At 50.4% G+C, this 20630-nt stretch overlaps 1 protein-coding gene across 3 annotated transcripts in view; it reads left to right on the forward strand.

Moving 5' to 3' along the window:
• Nucleotides 1-20630, forward strand: part of furinb (furin (paired basic amino acid cleaving enzyme) b) — a 93878-nt gene that overhangs the window by 62056 nt on the left and 11192 nt on the right. For all 3 annotated transcript variants that reach the window (XM_079743284.1, XM_079743285.1, XM_079743286.1), the window contains exons 7-10: nucleotides 2954-3042; nucleotides 8320-8492; nucleotides 13295-13507; nucleotides 16413-16513. In XM_079743284.1, coding sequence (XP_079599410.1) covers nucleotides 2954-3042; nucleotides 8320-8492; nucleotides 13295-13507; nucleotides 16413-16513 — 576 coding nt within the window. The remainder of the gene's footprint in view (nucleotides 1-2953; nucleotides 3043-8319; nucleotides 8493-13294; nucleotides 13508-16412; nucleotides 16514-20630) is intronic.

A 20630-nucleotide genomic window follows, 5' to 3' on the forward strand; every position in this document is an offset into this window, starting at 1 on the left:
CTTGGTCGTCTATTTATCTCGTATTTAAAACCCGAAATGCCACATGAGTCCGAACCCCCTCTCTGCCAAACGCAACAGTGCCCTGTAATGTAGGCCTGCGCAACGTCTGCCCCGGACGTCTGGATAGAAAGGTCTCTGCATTAGCATGCGCTGGCACATGCACGACGATGTCATCTGAATAATTATTATTAATTTCTATCCAGAAATGTTCCCGTTTTTTCTTTTGTTGTTGTAGTTCCTAGGATACCGAGTGAGAGCAAAGAATCGCACAGAGATGCTAATCAGACAAATTAAACATGGCATTACCAGCGGCTATTCTATTCCACGGGCCGGTCGCCAGCTTTTATGATAACAAGCCTCTGAAATACGAAGATGTCTGGCTAAGAGGAAAATTATCACATAATGCAACCGAACGATTTGGCTGAGTTGGTTTTATTACATGTAATTCGTTTTGGATGGAATTTAAAGTTGAAACCTTGGATTCTCTTTATTTTTGAGGTTGTGGCAATGTGTGCTAGTATCTAGCATGAATAATACATTTGTGCAATAGATAGAAAACTGCAACAGGGCATCGTGGCGTTGACCTTGTTTTGTTGGGCAATGTTGTCTTCTTCTCTGGCTGCTCCGAGAGTCTTCCAAACATTCACCTTTTATTCATTACTTATATTATGTGTTGCTTTGATATTATGTCAGTTCGCAGCACCTCAGCCATGATGTATACAAAATCCATGTATACAATTACGTTTGGGATGGACGTTTCGGCGAAAGCGATGGCATACACGCACTCAAAAAAAGCCTATTCAGTCGCAAAGAAGAATAAACATGTGCGTGGTACCTCGACAATATGCATTTTTATTGGAAAATGTTTAAAAACACATTCGTTGATCAGTTACAACAAATTAAATTCATTAAACATGTAAGCTGCGTGGTTTCAGGGGTAGCAGGGTCCATACGAATCACCATGGCAACAATAGAAAAATCGTCGATAGTTGAAGCAACTAATAAACTATAAATCTTTAAATTCACTGAATGTAGGTAATAATCATTATCTTTTTATTATCTATATTAATAATAATAAATGATGAACACTTAAATGACAAAACTATATTCATGTATTGAATTTTCTACGGAGAATAAAACAAATGTCATCCATTTTGTTTTGGCAGACAGACACTCTACGTCGATAAGGGAGCTGGGCCAGAAAACTTTGGGTCACATTGATGAACAACCTGTTCTGTCAGTTGCATTGGAGAACAAGCTTTTCTGGCATTAAAGGCCACTGTGTAAAGGTGGCCTCTATGTAAAGCCCATTTGAAGACTGAGTTTTACTTCAAGGTGGATCAAACGTCCTCGAAGGACACCTTGAAGGAGTTGGACGTCTACGTCAGCTTGCACCTAGTTCTCTTCCTGACCCATTTCAATTGAACCAAGCCGCACGATCACAGGGGACTCGAACTGAACTCATTATATACCATCCCTAAGTGGAACAGTGAAAGAACACAGAGGGTTTGGTTATTCCCAAAAACATTTAAAAAGCACTCTGACACGGCGGTGTCAACCATGCAGGGTGACAGCCAGCTCGTCTGGGGCAGTGAGGATGACGCGTCTTGCTCAGGGACACCTCAACCCTCAGCTAGAAGGAACCGGGGATCGAACCAGCCACCTTCCGGTTACCAACCAACCCGATCTACCTCCTGATCCACCTTCCACTCCATGTTTAATTCTTCATGCACATCCATGATTTACCAGCGACGATTTTCTCCTTGCATACGGATCAGGGCTTTGGATTGAAACTGACCCGAAGTCAGGACCGCCCTGAGTAGGACCACCACACGCATGTGTCGAGAAATATCAAAATGATGCAGCTCTCCTCTAGACCCGTGGTATTAAAAATAGCAACGTTGCATCGTAAAGGCCCCGCTTTTATCCAAGTGCATAATATACGGCAAACACTAAACATTTATATGAATTTGAAATGAGATCAAGGGCATCTTCCCCTACGGCCCCTGGCGGCTGCATTAGCATACTACAAAATTCACAGCGGCCAATAAAAATATGTCTCATTTAAGTAAGCAACCATAAACCAAAGTGAGCTAGATGGTTTTGGCGTAAAATATTTGGTACTTAACTTATGCCGCCCCGACTGTGAATTGTTGCTTCGAAAGCCCGAATAGATTGGCGCTGTCACACTGAGCGCCGCTCATAAATCCACATGATGTACGGCCGCCTCCTATAAAACCACCAACAACAAGCGGAGGGAGGCCGTAACGTAAAGGAGAACAGCGTTCAGGCCTCTCCTCGTCCCCCAGCGAGCTCCACCGAGGCTGGGGACGAACAGATTGGCTCCCGCCGTGCCGCGACGTGCCGTGGAGAGATTTAGAGGGATGATGTATTTATGGAGACGGAGAGGGTAAAATTGGGATTGGATTAGACTTTATTGAAATTTTCGTTACGATTGACTGATGGTGTTGTTTTATTTGTCTTTTTGACATGATAAGCCAATGAAAACAATATATATTTTTTGGAACAAAACTGTTTTTGTTAACAAGCACTCTTCTCTCGCCCCCCCCCCCCCCCCTCTCTCTCTCTCTCTCTCTCTCTCTCTATTTCCCTCCTATCTCTTTCTCTTACCCATCCCTCTTAATCCCCCCCTCTCTCACTCTCTCTCTCTGTCTCTCCCTCCCCTCTCTCTGTCCCTCCCTCCCCTCTCTCTCCCCCTCTCTCTTTCTCCCCTCTTTCTCCCCCCTCTCTCACTCCCATCTCTCTCCCTTTCTCTCAACCATCTCTCTCCCCTCACTCTCTCTCTCTCTTCCTCTCTCCCCTCTCTCTCTCCACACTCTACCCCTCCCTCTCTCCCATTTCTCTTTTTTTCTCTCTCCCTCCCATCTCTCTACCCTTCTCTCTACTTGCTCTACCCTTCTCTCTCCCCACCTCTCTCCCTCTCCCTCCCCAGGCATGGAACCCGGTGTGCTGGGGAAGTGGCCGCTGCTGCTAACAACGGCGTGTGCGGTGTGGGGGTGGCCTACAACTCTAAGATCGGAGGTGGGTGCCCCCCTCTGAGCACAGTGCAGTGTGGTGATGATGGCGTTCATTGTTTCCCTCTCTGCCTCTCCACTGTGGCCCACAGCCACCTCGCTCGGCTTGTCAGCCATGTGTAGACAGAGCAGGAGAACGGGGACACGGAGACACATAGACACAGTGGTAGAATGTTGTTGACGCATCATCATTATACAAATTATCGTTCTTTAGGGACACAGAGAGGCAGATAGAGAGGGAGAGAGAGAGAGAGTCAGAGAGAGAGAGAGAGAAAGAAAGAGAGAACCAGAGAGAAAGGGGGAGAGAGACAGAAAGAGGGGGACAGAGACTCGGTTTGTAGTCTTACAGTTCACTGTACACATTTTAATTCATCCTATATTGTATCTTTCCAGGCCTGCAATAATTCATTATCACTTATATTACTATACATGGTTAATCATTGATATATTTTGGAGTCGTTAATTAATAATAATGTACATTATTACCAATATTATATTGTAGCCTATGTTACTTGGCTTCTAGTGCTTTGGCAATGTAAACGTATGTTATCCATACCAATTAAGCCGTGAAGAGTGTTGTATCTCGAGACCAGAGGGCGAGAGAGAGACACAGAGACCCAGCGAGGAAGATGTGGTGAAACATGGGACAGATCAGTGTTTATTGTGGTTAGCATAGTTAGCTCATGTTTGATGTTTAATCGTCTGGAATATTGTTGTTTATGGCAGTTGGCTGAGTAACTGAGTTTGATGTTAAGTCATCCAGATTATTGTGGGTGTAGTTGGCAGTTGGCTTGTTTTGTGGCAGTATCGTCGTGACAATTGTCGGTGCAGTGGCTAATATCCACCACCGCCCCTGACGCTGCGTTTCTGTCAGGGGTCCCCCCTGCGTTTGTCAGGGGTCCCTGTGGTGAGTGGTGGGTGAGTCTCAAAGTACAGACACCGTTGGGGGCCGTCAGCAGGCTGTCCATCCACAGATGTTAGCCCTAGCTGTCTCTCTCTGGCTGTGTCTCTGTCTCTCTCTGCCTCTGTCTCTCTGGCTCTCTCTGTCTGTCTGTGTCTATCTCTATCTCCCTGTCTCTGTCTCTGTTTCTGTGTGTGTCTCTCTCTCGCTCTCGCTCTCTCACTTTCTATCTGTCTCCCTCTGTATGTCTCTCTCTCTCTCTCTCTCTCTCTCTCTCACTCGCTCCCCCAAAAGAAAGCATCCTAAAACGCAACACAAAACCTGTTTAAAGTGTACACTAAGTAAAAAGTAAGATCATAGCATCAGATAACGAGGTAATGTCCGCGATGGGGTTGAGCTAATCCAATACCCCGTAGCTTGGCCATAGAATGACTTGTTTACATAGTCTCTCTCCCGCTCTCTCGCCTCTCTCTCCCTTCATTAGCATTCCTCTCCCGCTCCGCACGTCTCTTTAATAACGCCTCCCGGAACACGCTGTCCAGGGGTCACCTGATTGTTTACAAACGCCGGTGCCTCGCATGTGGCCCCCCAGTGATTATTGTGTACCGGGGTCATGGGGGGCACACACTTACACACACACACACACACACGAATGTATGCACGCACTCACACACGCACGCACGCACGCACGCACACACAAACACAAGAACACAAACACACACACACACACACACACAAACACATATACACACACAGGCACACACACACACACACAAATACAGACACACAACCACACAAACACACACACACAGGCAGGAGCCGCTCCCTTCTGCGTGGAGGGAGTCACGTGCGCTTCAGTTTGGGTGTAGGGAGTAACGTGCGCTCTCGTCTGTGTGGAGGGAGTCACGTGCGCTCTTGTTTGGGTAGAGGGCGTCACGTGCACACGGCTGGGTGGAGAGAGTCACGTGCGCTCTCATTTGGGTGGAGGAGGTCACGTGCGCTCCTGTTTGGGTGGAGGGAGTCAAGTGCACTCTTATTTGGGTGAAGGGAGTTACATGCGCTTGAGCCACGTGCGCTCCCGGCTGGGTGGTGGGAGTCACGTGCACTCTCGTTTGGGTGAAGGGAGTCACGTGCGCTCTCGTTTGGGTGGAGGGAGTTACGTGCGCTCCTCGCTGGGTTGAGGGGTGTGTTTGGGAGTGAGGGTGCAGACGAGTGATGATCATAATAACATTGGTATTAATAATATCCGTGCAGAACATGTAATGGAGTTGATGAACGAGTTTAGTTATTTTATTTTATCCGTTAAAGACAAATGTGAGGCAGTGAGTACAAGATGGCAAACAAATTTAACATAGTTACAGGAGACGGCGTCGGTTAAACACACACCTGGAGCTCAGGGGCTTAGACTGGATGAGGAGTGTATGACAGACTAGTGTCACTAGTGGTTTGGAGGACTTCACTGTCGGACTTCTTCTGCTCTCTCTGTCTCTGTCTCTCTCTCTGTCTCTGTCTCTCTGTCTGTCTCTGGCTCTGGCCCACCCTCTGTATTTTTGTCTGTCTCTCTCTGTCTGTCTCTGTCTCTGGCTCTCTCTGTCCATCTGTCTCTCTCTCTGCCTCTGCCTGTCTCTGTTTCTCTGTCTGTCTGTCTGTCTGTCTGTCTGTCTGTCTGTCTGTCTTTATGTACCCCTCTCTCATGATGCATGCAAAAGTTAAATCCAATGTTACAGGAGCCTAGCAAAGAAAAAGAACAATGAAAAAACAAGGTGGGGGATTGTGAAGTGGTTTTGCCTTGTGCGTCTCATGTTATCTCTCTGGCTGGGTGATAAATCAGAGAGACTGGGCGGAGGGAAGCCTGGCCAGCCTGATGGAACGAATGGAATCACATGGATGTTTGGTCTACAGAGTGAAGCCGCTCACAGTGGGAAGAGTCCTTGTCACAACTTTTATTTGTGAAGAGTCAGGACCTTTTTCACAAGGGCCTTCCTATTGGTGTAGGCAGTCGGGAAGAGCCGAGCCAGTGGAGCGCTCAAAGCATACAAATCAATGCCGGAGCAACTGCAACAAAGTCAGTGTTGCACAGCCCAGATACCAGGGAACAGTTGGTGAGCAAGGCAGCCGGGGTGGAGCGACCACTGTTGAAAACATGTTGTGGTCGCGGGGTCAAGCAGGGGGAAGAGGGAGAAGATGAGATGGGATGGAGACGGTGGAGGAGGAGGGAGGCGGGGGGGGAGGTGGTTTAGGAGGAGGGGAGAAGGGAGGAGGTTGTGGTGGAGGAGGTGTAGAGGGAGGAGGTGGAGGAAGAAGGGAGGAGGGAAGGATGAGGAGGGGAGGGAGGAAGTGGTGGAAGAGGATGAGTGGAGGAGGAGGGAGGTGGAGGAGGAGGAGGAAGATGAGGAGGGGAGGGAGGAGGAGGAGAGAGAAGAGATCAAGGGGGTTAGAGGACATTTTGCCGAAGTCAAATCTCACCCTAAATGAACATCATATTGCAATATCGTGCCTGGGCTGGCAGATAAGAGAGGAACGTTCTCTGGGTGTGAATGTGGGAGCGGAGGGATGGAGGCGGGCGGCAGGAAGTTGATGATAATCGCTACAACAAGTGATGGTGGAGTGCGCGGTGGGCGTACCCCATTGCGTATTCATGGGTTCTCACATCTCTCGCTCATTCTCTTTTCGCAAAATACCTCTTTACCATCTTTTGCTCTGTGTATAATAAGACAAAACGGATTTGGAATAAATGATTAACCGTGGATCGACGCAATATTTTCAAAGCTTTGGAGGAGTGAGAGGAGGGGGAGGGTCTTTATAGTCGGGGCCCCCAGTCGGAGGTCTGGAGGAGCTGGTGTGTGTGTGTGTGGGGGGGGGGTGGGGGGAGAAGGCGGGTTAGCTGTAATGTAGGCTGTTTGAAGCGGGTTTACTTCACGCCTCTCCTCCATGCTTAGCGTTGGTTGTGCTGATCTGAGGGTGAGCTCTTCAAAGGCTAAAGGGGTCCACTGATCAAGTGTGATGGAGACTGACTCCTGCTCACTCCTCTGCTGGAGGCACTGCTGGACGCCAGGCCTGTAGTACAGCAGGCCTACAGCAGGCGGACTACAGCACGTCTATAGCGGGACCACAGCAGGTGGACCACAGCAGGCGGACTACAGCAGGTCTATAGCAGGACTACAGAGGGTGGGCTACAGTAGGTCTATAGCAGGACCACCGCAGGTGGACTACAGCAGGTCTATAGGAGGCGGACTACAGTAGGTCTATAGGAGGCGGACTACAGCAGGTCTATAGGAGGCGGACTACAGCAGGTCTACAGCAGGTGGACGACAGGTCTGTAGCAGGACTATACAGGGTGGACTACAGCTGGTCTGTAGACGGACTACAGAAGGACTACCGCAGGGCTATAGCTGGTGAACAGGGGGACTCGTGTTACACATGGTTTTGTCAGAGTTCCTTTGCAGGTTTTTTTCTTTCTCTCTCTTGATCTCTCCCTCTCAATCTATCTCCCCCTCCCTTTCTCTCCCTCTCTTTCTCCCTCTCTCGCTTTCTTATGGTTTCTGCATCTCCTTGTCCCTTTTCATCTCTTTTGGGAACTTCTCTCCATCTCTGAGCTGTTTCCATCTCTGACGGCTCTCTTTGGCTCTCACTCTCCTCGTCGCTCCCTCTCTCTCTCCCCTTTTCTCCTCGGCATTCATCTACCTCTCACTTCATCTTTGTCCTCTCTATACATATGTCCTACTCGCCCCCTAGTCTCCCCCTCCCCTCCCTCCACTCCACCTCTCCTCTCCATCTTGTTCCCATGTCTGGTCAGCTGTAGCCCTGTTCTGGTCCGTGTCCCACCCCATGTCCTGGTCTATGTCCCCCCGGTCCCAGTGTGTTAGATCGAGCCGGCCGGTGGCCCTGTGCGGTTTAATGACCCAGCTGTGTTTTTAATACTTGGGAACATAAACGCGGGGGGGGTGTTTTCTGCCGGCTGCGTCGTTGCTGTTAACAGCTTTCCATTAAGACCTGCAACACTAGGTCTGAGTGTTTCTGCTACTGGGTTTATGATGGCTGCAGAAGGACAGGTCTGTCTCGGGTGGGTTGTTCTTCTTGCCCAGGCGTTCTGTCCTGAGACGCTCCACACTGTACTTTAGTAGATCTTCTTCACGTAGACGTCCCCTGCATTCCCCATCCATCACCATACGTCTCTTTTACTTGTCGTGCTGTCACTCAACAGAGCACCGACACCTCTTTGTGTGTGGGTCGCTCTGTCTGCTTGTGTGTCTCTGTCTCTGTCTGCCTCTCATGGCTAGGCCTCTCATGTTTGTGTGTGTGTGTGTGTGTGTGTGTGTGTGTGTGTGTGCGTGTGTGTGTGTGTGTGTGTGTGTGTGTGTGTTTGTGTGCGTCCACCAAAAGGCGTGCGCATGCTGGACGGGGAGGTGACGGACGTGGTGGAAGCCCACTCCCTCAGCATGAACCCCCAGCACATCCACGTGTACAGCGCCTCCTGGGGGCCCGACGACGACGGCAAGTCGGTAGACGGCCCCGCCAAGCTGGCCAAGGAGGCCTTCCTGCTGGGCATCACCAAGGTGGGTCTGGGGGACCCACTGGTGGACTGGTAGACCACTGACTACTGAGACCACTGACTGGTATACTGACTGGTACACTGACTGGTAGACTTACTGGTAGACTGAGTGCTAGACTGACTGGTAGACTGACCGGTAGACTGGTAGACTGACTGGTAGAATGGCTGGTAGACTGGTAGAATGACTGGTAGACTGAGTGCTAGACTGACTGGTACACTGACTGGTAGACTGGTAGACTGACTGGTAGACTAGTAAAATGACTGGTAGACTGACGGGTAGAGTGACTGGTTGAATGCTAGACTGACTGGTAGACTGGAAGACTGACTGGTAGACTGGTAGACTGATAGACTGACTGGTAGACTGACTGGTAGGCTGACTGCTGGACCGACTGGTGGACTGGTTGGTAGGCTGACTGGTAGACTCACTGGTCGACTTACTGGTAGACTGGTAGACTGACTGGTAGACCGACTGGTTGGCTGACTGGTAGGCTGACTATTAGACTGACTGGTCGACTGATTGGTAGGCTGACTTTTCAGATTGTAGAATAGCCATGGTACAAGCACATCTGCTCATCTGTGTCTGAAGCATAGACTGTAAAATAATATTGTGTAGCTACTGTGTGGGAAATTCTTTGGCTCATTAACAAATAATCCTTAATCACTTTTCAATTAAAACTAACTCAATCAGAGCCCCGGATAATACATGATATGAAGATTAACCAACCGCTGAGATCCTATCCAAAAAAGAAAAATCTTCTGGCTTTGTGTTACGAGATCATGCTGATTCCTGTGACCTCAAAATGGAGGCAGACCATCCTGCCACTGCCTTCTGCAAACCCCCCCTACAGGCCGTCAGAGGAACTGCATGCTGGCTGCCGTCTCCACTGAAGCAACAGCTGTGGATTCGAAGCCGCTCTTTATAGATTCATCTTCAGAGTCCTTTGTTGATCCCGGGGGAAACTGTTACAGTTCCAGGTGCGGCGTCTGCTCAGAGACGCACAAACATTGTAGTGAAAGTAGAGAATATAAATAAAATGAGAAACATAACATGTAAAATATAACGACAGACTGAGTCTGAAACTGTAAAAGTAGCTCCGAAGCCGGGATGAACGAGGCCAGGTGAGTGAAGCGGCCAAGATCATCGTCTCATGTCCACGTTCTTCCCATTCGGGGAGCGGGGGGGGAAGGAGAAACAGTTGAACCACCAGATTCTGCACAATGATTCAGCACGTCTCTCGGTAGCGAGGACGTTGGGTTCCCTTCATGGGAAATCATTCCCCCTCTATCTCTCTCTCTCTCCCGCCTCACTCACTGCTATTAATGAAAGAACGTGATTAATCGTTGAAATTTAACGTCACCATTCCTCATGTGCCGGCGTGGCACATTAACACTCCAACATTAGCCGACAAAACGTTCACGTGCTGGATGTGAAATGGCAGCGAAACAGGAAGAGGGGAGGAAATTGCTGATGTGGAGCGAAGACGCACAGAGGAACGGGGGGAGACGGTAATTAGGGTCGGGTGCGTGGAGCGGCAGGTTTTTAATAGACAAGATTGATCTGCATGCCTCGTCGCTCGCGGGCGCCGCGGCCTCGTCTTTGGCGAGCTGGCGGCGAGGGAGGACAAGATGTCCGCCCTATCTGCAGATTGTGGCGTTCCATCGGACTCACCCACGACTGTGCTGGTTTATGAACCGCGGATCTATCGCCGCCTCACTACAAAACTAGGAAATGAACTGCATTTATATATCACTTTTCTAACTAGTGGCAACTCGAAGCACTTTTATCGTCTGACATCCACCCATTCATCCACCCAATCACACACACCGACGGCTGTGTCAGCCATGCAAGGCGACAGCCAACTCGTCAGGAGCAGTTAGGGTGAGGCGTCTTGCTCAGGGACACCTCGATACTTGGCTATGAGGGAGCCGGGGATCTGACTAGCAACCTTCCGGTTACCAGCCAAACCGCTCTACCTCCTGAGCCAAATGCCACCCTGTCCGGAAGAGTCTGGGTCAACTGGTACACCCTGGTACGCCCAAGTACCAGGGTGGTACAGTAAGTATGTTCATAGACCCAAGTGACAAGCGCTAACAATCACTAGGTTAATTCATTCCCCATATACAACAAAGATAGGTAGGATAAGACACTACACAATGCTAAGTACTATTTCTAAGTGCCAGGACGTACAACCTACAGATCAAACGCAGCAGACCTAAGACCCCACCATAGACCAGACCATAAACCCGACCATAGTCCAGACAATAGACCAGACAATAGACCAGACCATAGCCCAGACCATAGCCCAGATCATAGTCCAGACTATAGACCAGACAATAGACCAGACCATAGACCAGACCATAGCCCAGACCATAGACCAGACCATAGACACAGCGAGGACCCTTCCCATGCCTGGCACTTAGAACAAGCCATGAAGAACCGTAATAAAGTTCAGATCGATGTATTGTGTAAAGGAAGAGCCGAGGCCCAGAGAGGTGTGGTGGCGTGTTCTCGGAGGCAGCAGCCCAGAAGCAGGCTCCTCAGCCGTCTATAGGAGGCCTATTGATTAGTGTCTGAGGCCGGTATATACAGTGGGGCTTCAAGAGGCCGGCCCGGCACAGATAAAGCTACCCGCTGTGCCGCTCCCTTCCCCGAGAAATTGCCTTGACGGAATTTTTCAGATAACAAATCTAAAACTAACAGTGTGTACTTGGAGAGCGGGATGAAACGTTGTCCCTCAAATAGTTTCATATATTATTTTAGTTTTCGCTAGAGGGAGTTTTGGAGCGGTTCGGCTAGGATGAGCACACAGGCTGACGAACAAACACAGAGCCTTTTACATTTTGGTTCCGTTTCTGGTCCGTCTGAAATCTGTCGCTGCTCTGTATTGTTTAGTGATGGCCCGATGGCATTTAATTGCCTCTCAAAAGTGTGTGTGTGTGTTTGTGTGTGTGTTCGCATGGGTGTGTGTGTATATTTTTGTGTGTGTGGGTGTCCGTCTGTGTGTGCGTGCGCGAGTGTGTAAGCAAAACAGACAGAGAAAGAGATAGTGTTTTGTACATTGTGTGTGTGTGTGTGTGTGTGTGTGTGTGTGTGTGCGTGTGTGTGTTGAGGAGTACACCAGGAAGTGGTGTGTTTTTGTGTGATGGTTGCCCTTGGTGATGTAACCTCCACAATTACCAGCCACTCACCGCCCGCATGGCAGCAAGGCTTATGGCTAACACGGTGTGAAGTGCTGTGTAGGCCGCTGTCCCTCTCTCTATCTCTCTCTCTCTCTCTCATCCTCTGTCTTATCAATCCTTTGTTTTTCATAGCGTTGCCCTCTGTAAAGGGAATGTGTGTGTGTGTGTGTGTGTGTGTGTGCGTCTTTGTGTGTGCCTGTGTATGTGTGTGTGTGTCTGCATTTGTGTGTGTGCCTGTGTGTGTGTGTGTGTGTGTGTGTATGCGCGTGTGCGCCAGAGCCTCTCGTCGCCCCCGTCTCTTTTATTCTGTGAAGTATGCCATCCCACCCTCCGGTGCCGTGGCGACCAAGCAGAGAACACGTAGCAGTTTAGTATCAGGGCATCGCGTGTGGGACCGGCCCCCACCGCCTCCCCCCACCCATCTCCTGGCCCCCGCCCCCGGCCCCCAACCTCCTAACATAGTACTCCTCTTCGATCGTCGTGGCGACCGAACACGCGGCCGTGAGAAGGAGGAGGAGGAGGAGACGTGCGCTTCGGACTTTGAAGTGTCAGCCCCGCTTCCCCAATTCCTAATTTCGTCATTCCTCATTTTCGGCGGGTCTTAAGTACATTCTGTAATTGCGTTCCTTTGAATTGTTATCCGTCTTGGCGGCGGCGCTAATTTGCGAGCGTTCAGAAATACATTGACGGTAATACGGTGATAATTGACCGGTTAGGAATTTCATGAATAACGGCATCACTCATCCCCTGCTGCTGCGGATCCGCTCCCCCTCTGCCTCAGTGATTGCACTTTAACAATAGACACATGACAGAGTGGCGCTACAGTTTTCAACCTTGTTTAAACTTTACAGCGGCTCCGTTAAGTGCACCGGTCGTGGTCTGTCACCACGACGACAGCTCAGAGTCCTGCTTTGAAAACACTGCAGAGCTCCCTCACACAAAACGGGACAAAGAGGTGAGTAAGTCGGAAGCAAAGTTGGAAGATCTGCCATGAAGCAAGCAAAAGTGTTAGGCGGCGTGTTCTCGTCAGCCAATTACACTCCTGCTGGCACGGTTGCCCGCGGTTGGCCGGGATCGACTCGGCTCAGAGCCACCGGCCCCCGGACCACCTCCCGGCGCACTCAGCTGCTGCTTCCAACGGATTAGACCCTGCTCCACTGAGCCCTGCTCTGATCCATCTCCTCTTCCTCCTCCTCCTCCTTTTCCTCCTCCTCCTCTTCCTCCCTCTCCTCCCTTTCCTCCTTTTCCTCTCCATCCCTCCCGTTCTCATGCTCCTCTCCCGATTCCCTCTTCACTTCCTTCTCCTCTTTCTCATTCTTCTCCAACTCCACCGCCTCTTCCTCTTCCTCTGTCTCATCCTCCCTCTCCTCCTCCTGCTCCTCTTCCAATTCCCTCCTCCTCCTCCACCTCCCCCTCCTCCTCCCCCCTCCTCCTCCTCCTGCTCCTCCTCGTCCTCCTCCTCCTTCTCCTCCTCCTCCTCCACCTGCTCCTCCACCTCCCCCTCCTCCTCCCCCTCCTCCTCCTGCTCCTCCTCCTCCTCCACCTCCCCCTCCTCCTCCTCCCCCCTCCTCCCCCTGCTCCTCCTCCTCCACCTCCCCCTCCTCCTCCACCTGCTCCTGCCCTCAGGGTCGCGGGGGCCGCGGCTCCATCTTCGTGTGGGCCTCGGGGAACGGCGGGCGGGAGCAGGACAACTGCAACTGCGACGGCTACACCAACAGCATCTACACGCTGTCCATCAGCAGCTCCAGCCAGTACGGCAGCGTGCCCTGGTACAGCGAGACCTGCTCCTCCACCCTGGCCACCACCTACAGCTCGGGCAGCCCCGGGGAGAAGCAGATTGTGAGTATGCATATGCACACGTACGCATGTGTATACACACACAGACACATGTTCGCACACACACACAGACATACATGCACACATGCACACACACATACATATACACATATCTATACACACACCAACACACACGCCCAAACACACACACACACAAACATACACATATACATGTGTATACACACACACACACATATGTATACACTCAACTATATGCCATACAGACACACACACATACATATAAACATATGTATACTCACACATATAGGCCATAGAGACAAACACGCACACTCACACCCAAACACACACGCAAATATGTATACACACACACACATACACATATGTATACACACATACATATATGCCATACAGACAAACAAACCACACACATTCACACACATATGTTTACAGACTGTACCAGATAAAAATATTTATACACATACATATGTGCCATAGAGTCCCACGCAGACGAGGATTCTGCACATACAGTACATGCATACAGACACACATTTATAAACACACACTTACATATGCATGCCGGCACACACACACAAAACACAAAAACACGCAATGACACACTAATACCCAGAGTCAATATTGAGTATGAGTCACATGCTCAGTCAGTCTAATCCGGGGAGAGACAGAAGAGTGTACACACACACACACACACACACACACACACAAACGGACACACACACACACACACACACCTGCATTCACTTTCATAACACACACACACACACACACACCCTAAAACCCGGAGAGAGGTATCCAAACATAGAAAAACACATCAACATAATGACTCACACTCACACACCTACAGCAAACCCACCACAGTAACACACGGCACCCACACCGCACCTCAGACTAATGGAAACAGACGCACACTTTATCTTCATTGGTTGCGTTATCGGTGGACGTGTTAGTCGTGCGGACGTCAACAGAAGCGTTACGAGCGGGATAGGAGAGCAGGTGTAAGACATGGCGAGGTGTTATCAGGGATCATTATTCATGGCATTATTCAGTCAACAGGTTTCCGGCTGCAGCTGGAGAAATATGAAATGTAGACGGAATTCGACCCAGTTAGCTCGCCACCGCGCATGCTACCCTGTAGCATCTCATTTTCGCTGCTGGGCCGAAAAAAAAGAAAATCCTTATTATGGCTTCATAAAAGCCAGGGAATAATCTTTAAATCTTTGAATTGCACACAGATTCTGCTCTCCCACATGTTCTGGTTGGCCTCTGGCGGGCGAGAGGAGCAACAAAGTGAGAGCCGTCGTTAGTCTTGAAAGCCTGAATCTTATCTCCTTATTATGTATCCATGTTTATCTTTCAGCCAATACAAAGGCTTTCCTGCCCAAGAGTTAGGATTACCTCAAGCAGTCAGATGCCTCCCTCCCCCCCTCCCTCAAGTCAAACTGACTCCTTTAAAGTCTAAATCGTGTGGAGTGGAAGTGATTAACGTGAAGCCATCACTCTGTAGCGCTAATGAGAATCTTCCCAGGCATCCAGAAGGCCCCATATATTGGCTCATCTGTTAGGGGGTCCGGTTGGGGGGGGGGGGGCTGTTTGGAAGGGGATAGGGGGTGTATCTGAAAGGTCCTCTGTCTAAGACAACGCCCCAGATCTACAGCCAGAATGTACTCATCATCCATCTGTCAGGCTGTTCTCAGCGTCGGTAAGGCGTCCGTGCCGAAGCGCTGGGTGTGTGCCGAACCCGTCTGAGCCCTTTCCCTGAGCTGGCCCATTGAGTCCCGCTCTGATCCATTCCATCTCCTCCTCCTCCTCCTCCTCCTCTTTCTCCTACTCCTCCTCCTCTCTCTTCTCCTCCTGGTCCTCTTCCTGCCTATCCTTCTCCTATTCCTCCTCCTCTTCCTCCTCCTCCTCCTCCTCCTCCTCCTCCTCCGTGCTGCGTGGGTAAACCCAGCTGAGCCTCTCTCCCTCGGCGGGGCCAGCCGGCCGGGAATGCTCCGTCTGGGGGGGAAGATGAAGGGCTTTGTGCCGCGCTGCTATTGGTCATGAGGGCACACCCAATATAAGACAGACACGCACCGTACAGACGCGCACAAACACACACACACACACACACACAGATACATACACATACACACACATGCACACACACACGCACTCACGTACACACACACACACCTGCACACACACACACTCAAGTCTGTGTCTATTTATTTCCCTCTATGTGCCGTGCTGCTATTGGTCCTGAGTGCATACCGAATGTAGGATAGACACACACACACACACACACACACACACACACACACACACACACACAAGCACACACACACTCAGGTGTGTTTATTTCCCTCTGTGCTCGGTAACCTCAGTGGTGCCTGCTCTGGCCCGCGGGACGCCACGACATCCTCCCCGCCGTCTAGAGACACTCGTCCATTAATATCCCGCCGTGGGGAACCGGCCCACGTTGATCCTGACAGGAAGTGACATGTTTCTTCTCGAGTGGCCTGGTTGTATTCTGCTTCCTGTCTTCCCCGCTGCAGGCAAATGCGTCTAATGAATTCTCCGCCCCCTTTGTAGAGCGAGCTGGCCTATCGACTCCCTGCGTCTCCTCTGTCCCTGGAGAAAGGAGATTATTCATGCGCAGTTCTCGGATGAAGTTTAATACCTCTCTCTGTATCTCTCTCTCTCTCTCTCTCTCTCTCTCTCTCTCTCTCTCTCTCTCTCTCTATCTCTATTTCTATCTGTCTCCCTCTCTTTCCTCACTCTGTCTCTCTCAATTCAATTCAAAAAAGCTTTATTGGCATGAGAAATATACATTTGCATTGACAAAGCAGGTGAAAAATATCTCAACAATCTCTCTCTCTCTCTCTCTCTCTCTCTCTCTCTCTCTGTGAATGTGTGTGTTTGTGTGTGTGTTTGTGTCTCCGTCTCCCAGGTGACCACGGACCTGAGGCAGAAGTGCACAGACTCCCACACAGGGACGTCTGCGTCGGCGCCGCTCGCCGCAGGGATCATCGCGCTGGCTCTGGAGGCCAAGTGAGTGATGAGATCTCTGCTACAGTCCTCTGCAGCCAGGCCCTGTAGTATCACTCCCTGTCTCACTTACCGGTAAAGTGCAGTTTTCTGCAGCTCAGCCCTGTTGTCTCACTCCCCAGTACAGTGTGGTCGTCTGCAGCCCGGCCCTGTCTCACTCCCCGGTACAGTGCAGTCATCTGCAGCTCGACCCTGTCTCACTCCCCGGTACAGTGCAGTCATCTGCAGCTCCTCCCTGTCTCACTCCCCGGTACAGTGCAGTCATCTGCAGCTCGACCCTGTCTCACTCCCTGGTACAGTGCAGTCTTCTGCAGCTCCTCCCTGTCTCACTCCCTGGTACAGTGCAGTCGTCTGCAGCTCCTCCCTGTCTCACTCCCTGGTACAGTGCAGTTGTCTGCAGCTCGGCCCTGTTGTCTCACTCCCCGGTGCAGTGCAGTCGTCTGCAGCTCGGCCCTGTTGTCTCACTCCCCGGTACAGTGCAGTCGTCTGCAGCTCGGCCCTGTTGTCTCACTCCCCGGTACAGTGCAGTCGTCTGCAGCTCGGCCCTATTGTCTCACTCCCCGGTGCAGTGCAGTGTCTGCAGCTCGGCCCTGTTGTCTCACTCCCCGACACACTGCGTCTCCGGCCACTCATTTGACGCTTGAAAACTAGCTTTTGAACAATAAGCATCTGTAAGTTGCTCAATGGTTGTTTGAAACTAGCTTTCGAACAGCCAGTTAGCGTTTGCAAGTAGCTTAAAGGTTGTTTGAAACCGTATGGTTGTTTGAAACCCTATGGTTGTTTGAAACTAGCCTTCAAACCACCAGTTAGCATCTGCAAGTCAATAAATGGTTGAGCTTGAAACTAGCTTTCGGAAAACAGTTAGAGTCTGTCAGTCTTTAGCTGGTTGTTTGAAATTCTGTGGTGGTTTGAAACTAGCCTGCAAAAACAAACAGTTAGCGTGTGCAAGTTGCTCAAGGGTCGTTTGAAAACCCATTCAGCGACAGTCGTTCAGCGTCTAACAAACCGTAATGTGAATGTTTTCCTATAAACTATGAAGCGGTGGTGGGCGGGCTGGGTTTTAAATCCGACACAACAACAACAACAACACGTGCACGAACCTCACAGGTGTGCATGTACTTGCGCACGCATGTGTGCACACCTGCCTCCCTTCTCTCCGTCGCGTGTCTGTGTCGCCGCAGCTCCGACGCGACCGCAAAGAGGAAAGTAATTCCTGATCGCACGCGGCCTGACGTCCTCGTCCCGCGTAGGTGGGCGGTGATGAGCGGAGCGCTGGCGTCCTGACGCACGCCTCGTGCGCCCTGTTCCCCAGGGGGCGCGTCGGGCTGGATCCCGGGCTCATTACCCCTCGCTCGCAGCGCCAGCGACTCGGCGGCGGTGGACACATCTGGGGCCGGACGTGCGCGGATTAACGCCCGACCAATTATTAGTTTTGAAATTCACACCAAGGAGGCGTCCCAGGGGAGCCGAGCTGAGGCTCTCTCTCCCTCTGTCTATCATTCCCTCTCACTCTCTATCTCTCTCTCTCTCTCTCTCCGTCTGTCTTTCTCTCTCTCTTTCTCCCAATCTCTCTCTCTGTCTGTCTTTCTCTCTCTCTTTCCTCTTTCTTTCCATCTGTCTATCAATCTCTCTCTCTCTCTCTCTCTGTCCATCTTTCCCTCTCTCTCTCTATAATTACCTTTCTCTCTCTCTTACGCTCTCTATCTTTCCTCCCTCTCTCTCTCTTTGTCTCTTTAGACTCCCCCTTTCTCTAACATTCCCTCCCTCTCTCTCTCTGGCTCTTTATCATTCCCTCTGTCTCTTTCTCTCAGTCTGACACACACACACACACACACACACACACACACACACACACACACACACACACACACACCCACCCTCCCTCCCCCTCTCTCTCTCTCTGCTGATGGGGTATCAGGGCCATATTTCCTTGTTAGCCAGTGGATGACGGGCATCTGGTATAATCAGACAGTATCAGCCCCCCCCCGTCAGCTCCGATCTCCACTGGCGTCTTCCAGACAGGCATATCTCCCCCCCCCCATCACCCCCTTGTACCCTTTACCTCAGCCCCCACACACACGTGGAGAGAGCGGCTGGGAGAGGGAATGACACCTGGGGCCCTATCTTGCATCCGGCGCAATTGACTTAATCACTGGCGCATGTGTCGTTGCTAGTTTGCAACTGGTGCAGAGCGTTCTTTTCCCTCCTGCGCCACGCGTCAGTAAATTAGGGAATGATCTTGCGCCCCTAGGGGCGGTTCGGCGAAAGGAGGAGGCGTGTTCTGGCGCAAACATTCCCTGGTGCTATTTTGCAGTTTCAGAAACCACTCGCGCCACAAACCAGGAGATACCAGGTTTAAAGTCAGTGGCGCGTTGTTCAGATGCTATTTTAAGGGCGCATGAATAATGTTGCTTGTGCACTTCGCGCATACACTTTGCTTCTCTCATCTACCTAGCCACACATTCTTGGTCAATTATTTGGGAAAGAACAGCTGATACAGCGGTAATAAGTTGTACTTTTAAATCAATGCATCTGCAAACACCGTACAGCAAACACATATTTTCTTGACACAGACATCGTGTACATGCCCATAGCTTTTAGGATTGATGAGTATTTGATCGTGAGAAAACATTGTTTTACCGCGAGTGAGTGTTTAAAAGAATGAATGAATGCGGGCGCGCGTGTGTGTATGTGTAAAATAATAAATTAATGCGGGCGCACGTGTGTGCGTCCATCTGTTTAAACACACGCAAACTAAACACGTAACGCATAATACAGTCCATGGCAATGTATATTAACGGGAGGACACATGCATATTAGGAACACAAGTCGATAACGATAATGCATACAATACTGATAAGAAACGATGTTTATAAAGTATTGCGTACATCATTAAATAGAACCACAGTTACCGCATATCATATGTGTGTTAAGTTTTCTTTGCCGAAATTTATTTGAGGACTCAGTATTTCTGAAGTTGTGGAAGAAAACCTTATTCCATGTGTGAAATAGGCCATATTATTTGGCCGCAAACTTGAGCCATTTGAAGTTTGAAATTCATGTCCATCTGTCTCATCGGAGACTGCAGACGCACTGTGAAAATATCAACTCGTCAGATTCAAATGCGCTCATGGCTCTTAAAGGGGATGGGAGCTGGCACTCTCATTGGTTTATTGCATGTTACCCCCAAACCACACCTACGGGTAATTAGGCTACTTAAGACCAACCGTTTTTAGATTTGCGCAAGAGTCATTTTTGCGCCGGTAAACTAGCGACATCGCCATAGAACCGCCCACAAAGCTACTTGCGCTTGGCGCTTCTCACTTGCGTTTCAGACCGTTAAATGGGGGCCCCTGGAATCACTCACACTCTGTGACCAGGTAAAGGAAATCCATACACCTGCGCCAATCAACGTGGCTATTCCTCACTCGGAGCACGAGGCAGATGTAATGACAGGGTAGGGAGGGAGGGGGAGAGAGAGGGAGGAGGGAGGGAGGGAGGGGGGGACAGAGAGAGGAAGAGAGAGAGGGAGAGGGGGAGGGAGAGAGAGAGAAAGAGAGAGAGCGAGAGAGAGAGAGAGGGGGGGAAGGAGAGAGGGAGAAGGGGGAGGGAGAGAGTGAAAGAGGGGAAGAGAGTCATTGGGAGAGTCAGTGAGAGGTAGAGAGAGAGTCAATGACAGAGAGAGAGAGAGAGAGTCAAAGAGAGAACAAACAGCGCTCGTTCTGTGAGTGCTGCTTCCACATTGTTGAGTTTAGTTTAGTTCTCTCTTCCTCCCTCCACCTCCTCCGGGTGGAGGTGACATTGAGTGGGATGAGGCGTTCCTGTCCATTAATAACACGCGGGTGGAGGAGGCACCACGTGAATGCTAATGTTCTTCCTCCTCATCCTCCTCCTCCTCTCCTTCTTCTTCTTCTGCTCTGTCAGCCATCGGGGAACGACCTGTTCATCGCTCTGTGATTCGCAGAGGGATCGTCGCAACCCCTCACGAAACCTTCCCATCAGACTGTGTGTTTTCTCTCTCCCCCTCTAGTTCTCTCTCTCTCTCTCTCTCTCTCTCTGTGTGTGTGTGTGTGTGTGTGTGTGTGTGTATTTGCTCTCCCCCCCTCTAGTCGTCCCTCGT

Source organism: Pollachius pollachius (assembly GCF_949987615.1).
Source record: "Pollachius pollachius genome assembly, chromosome: 9".
Taxonomy (NCBI): domain Eukaryota; kingdom Metazoa; phylum Chordata; class Actinopteri; order Gadiformes; family Gadidae; genus Pollachius; species Pollachius pollachius.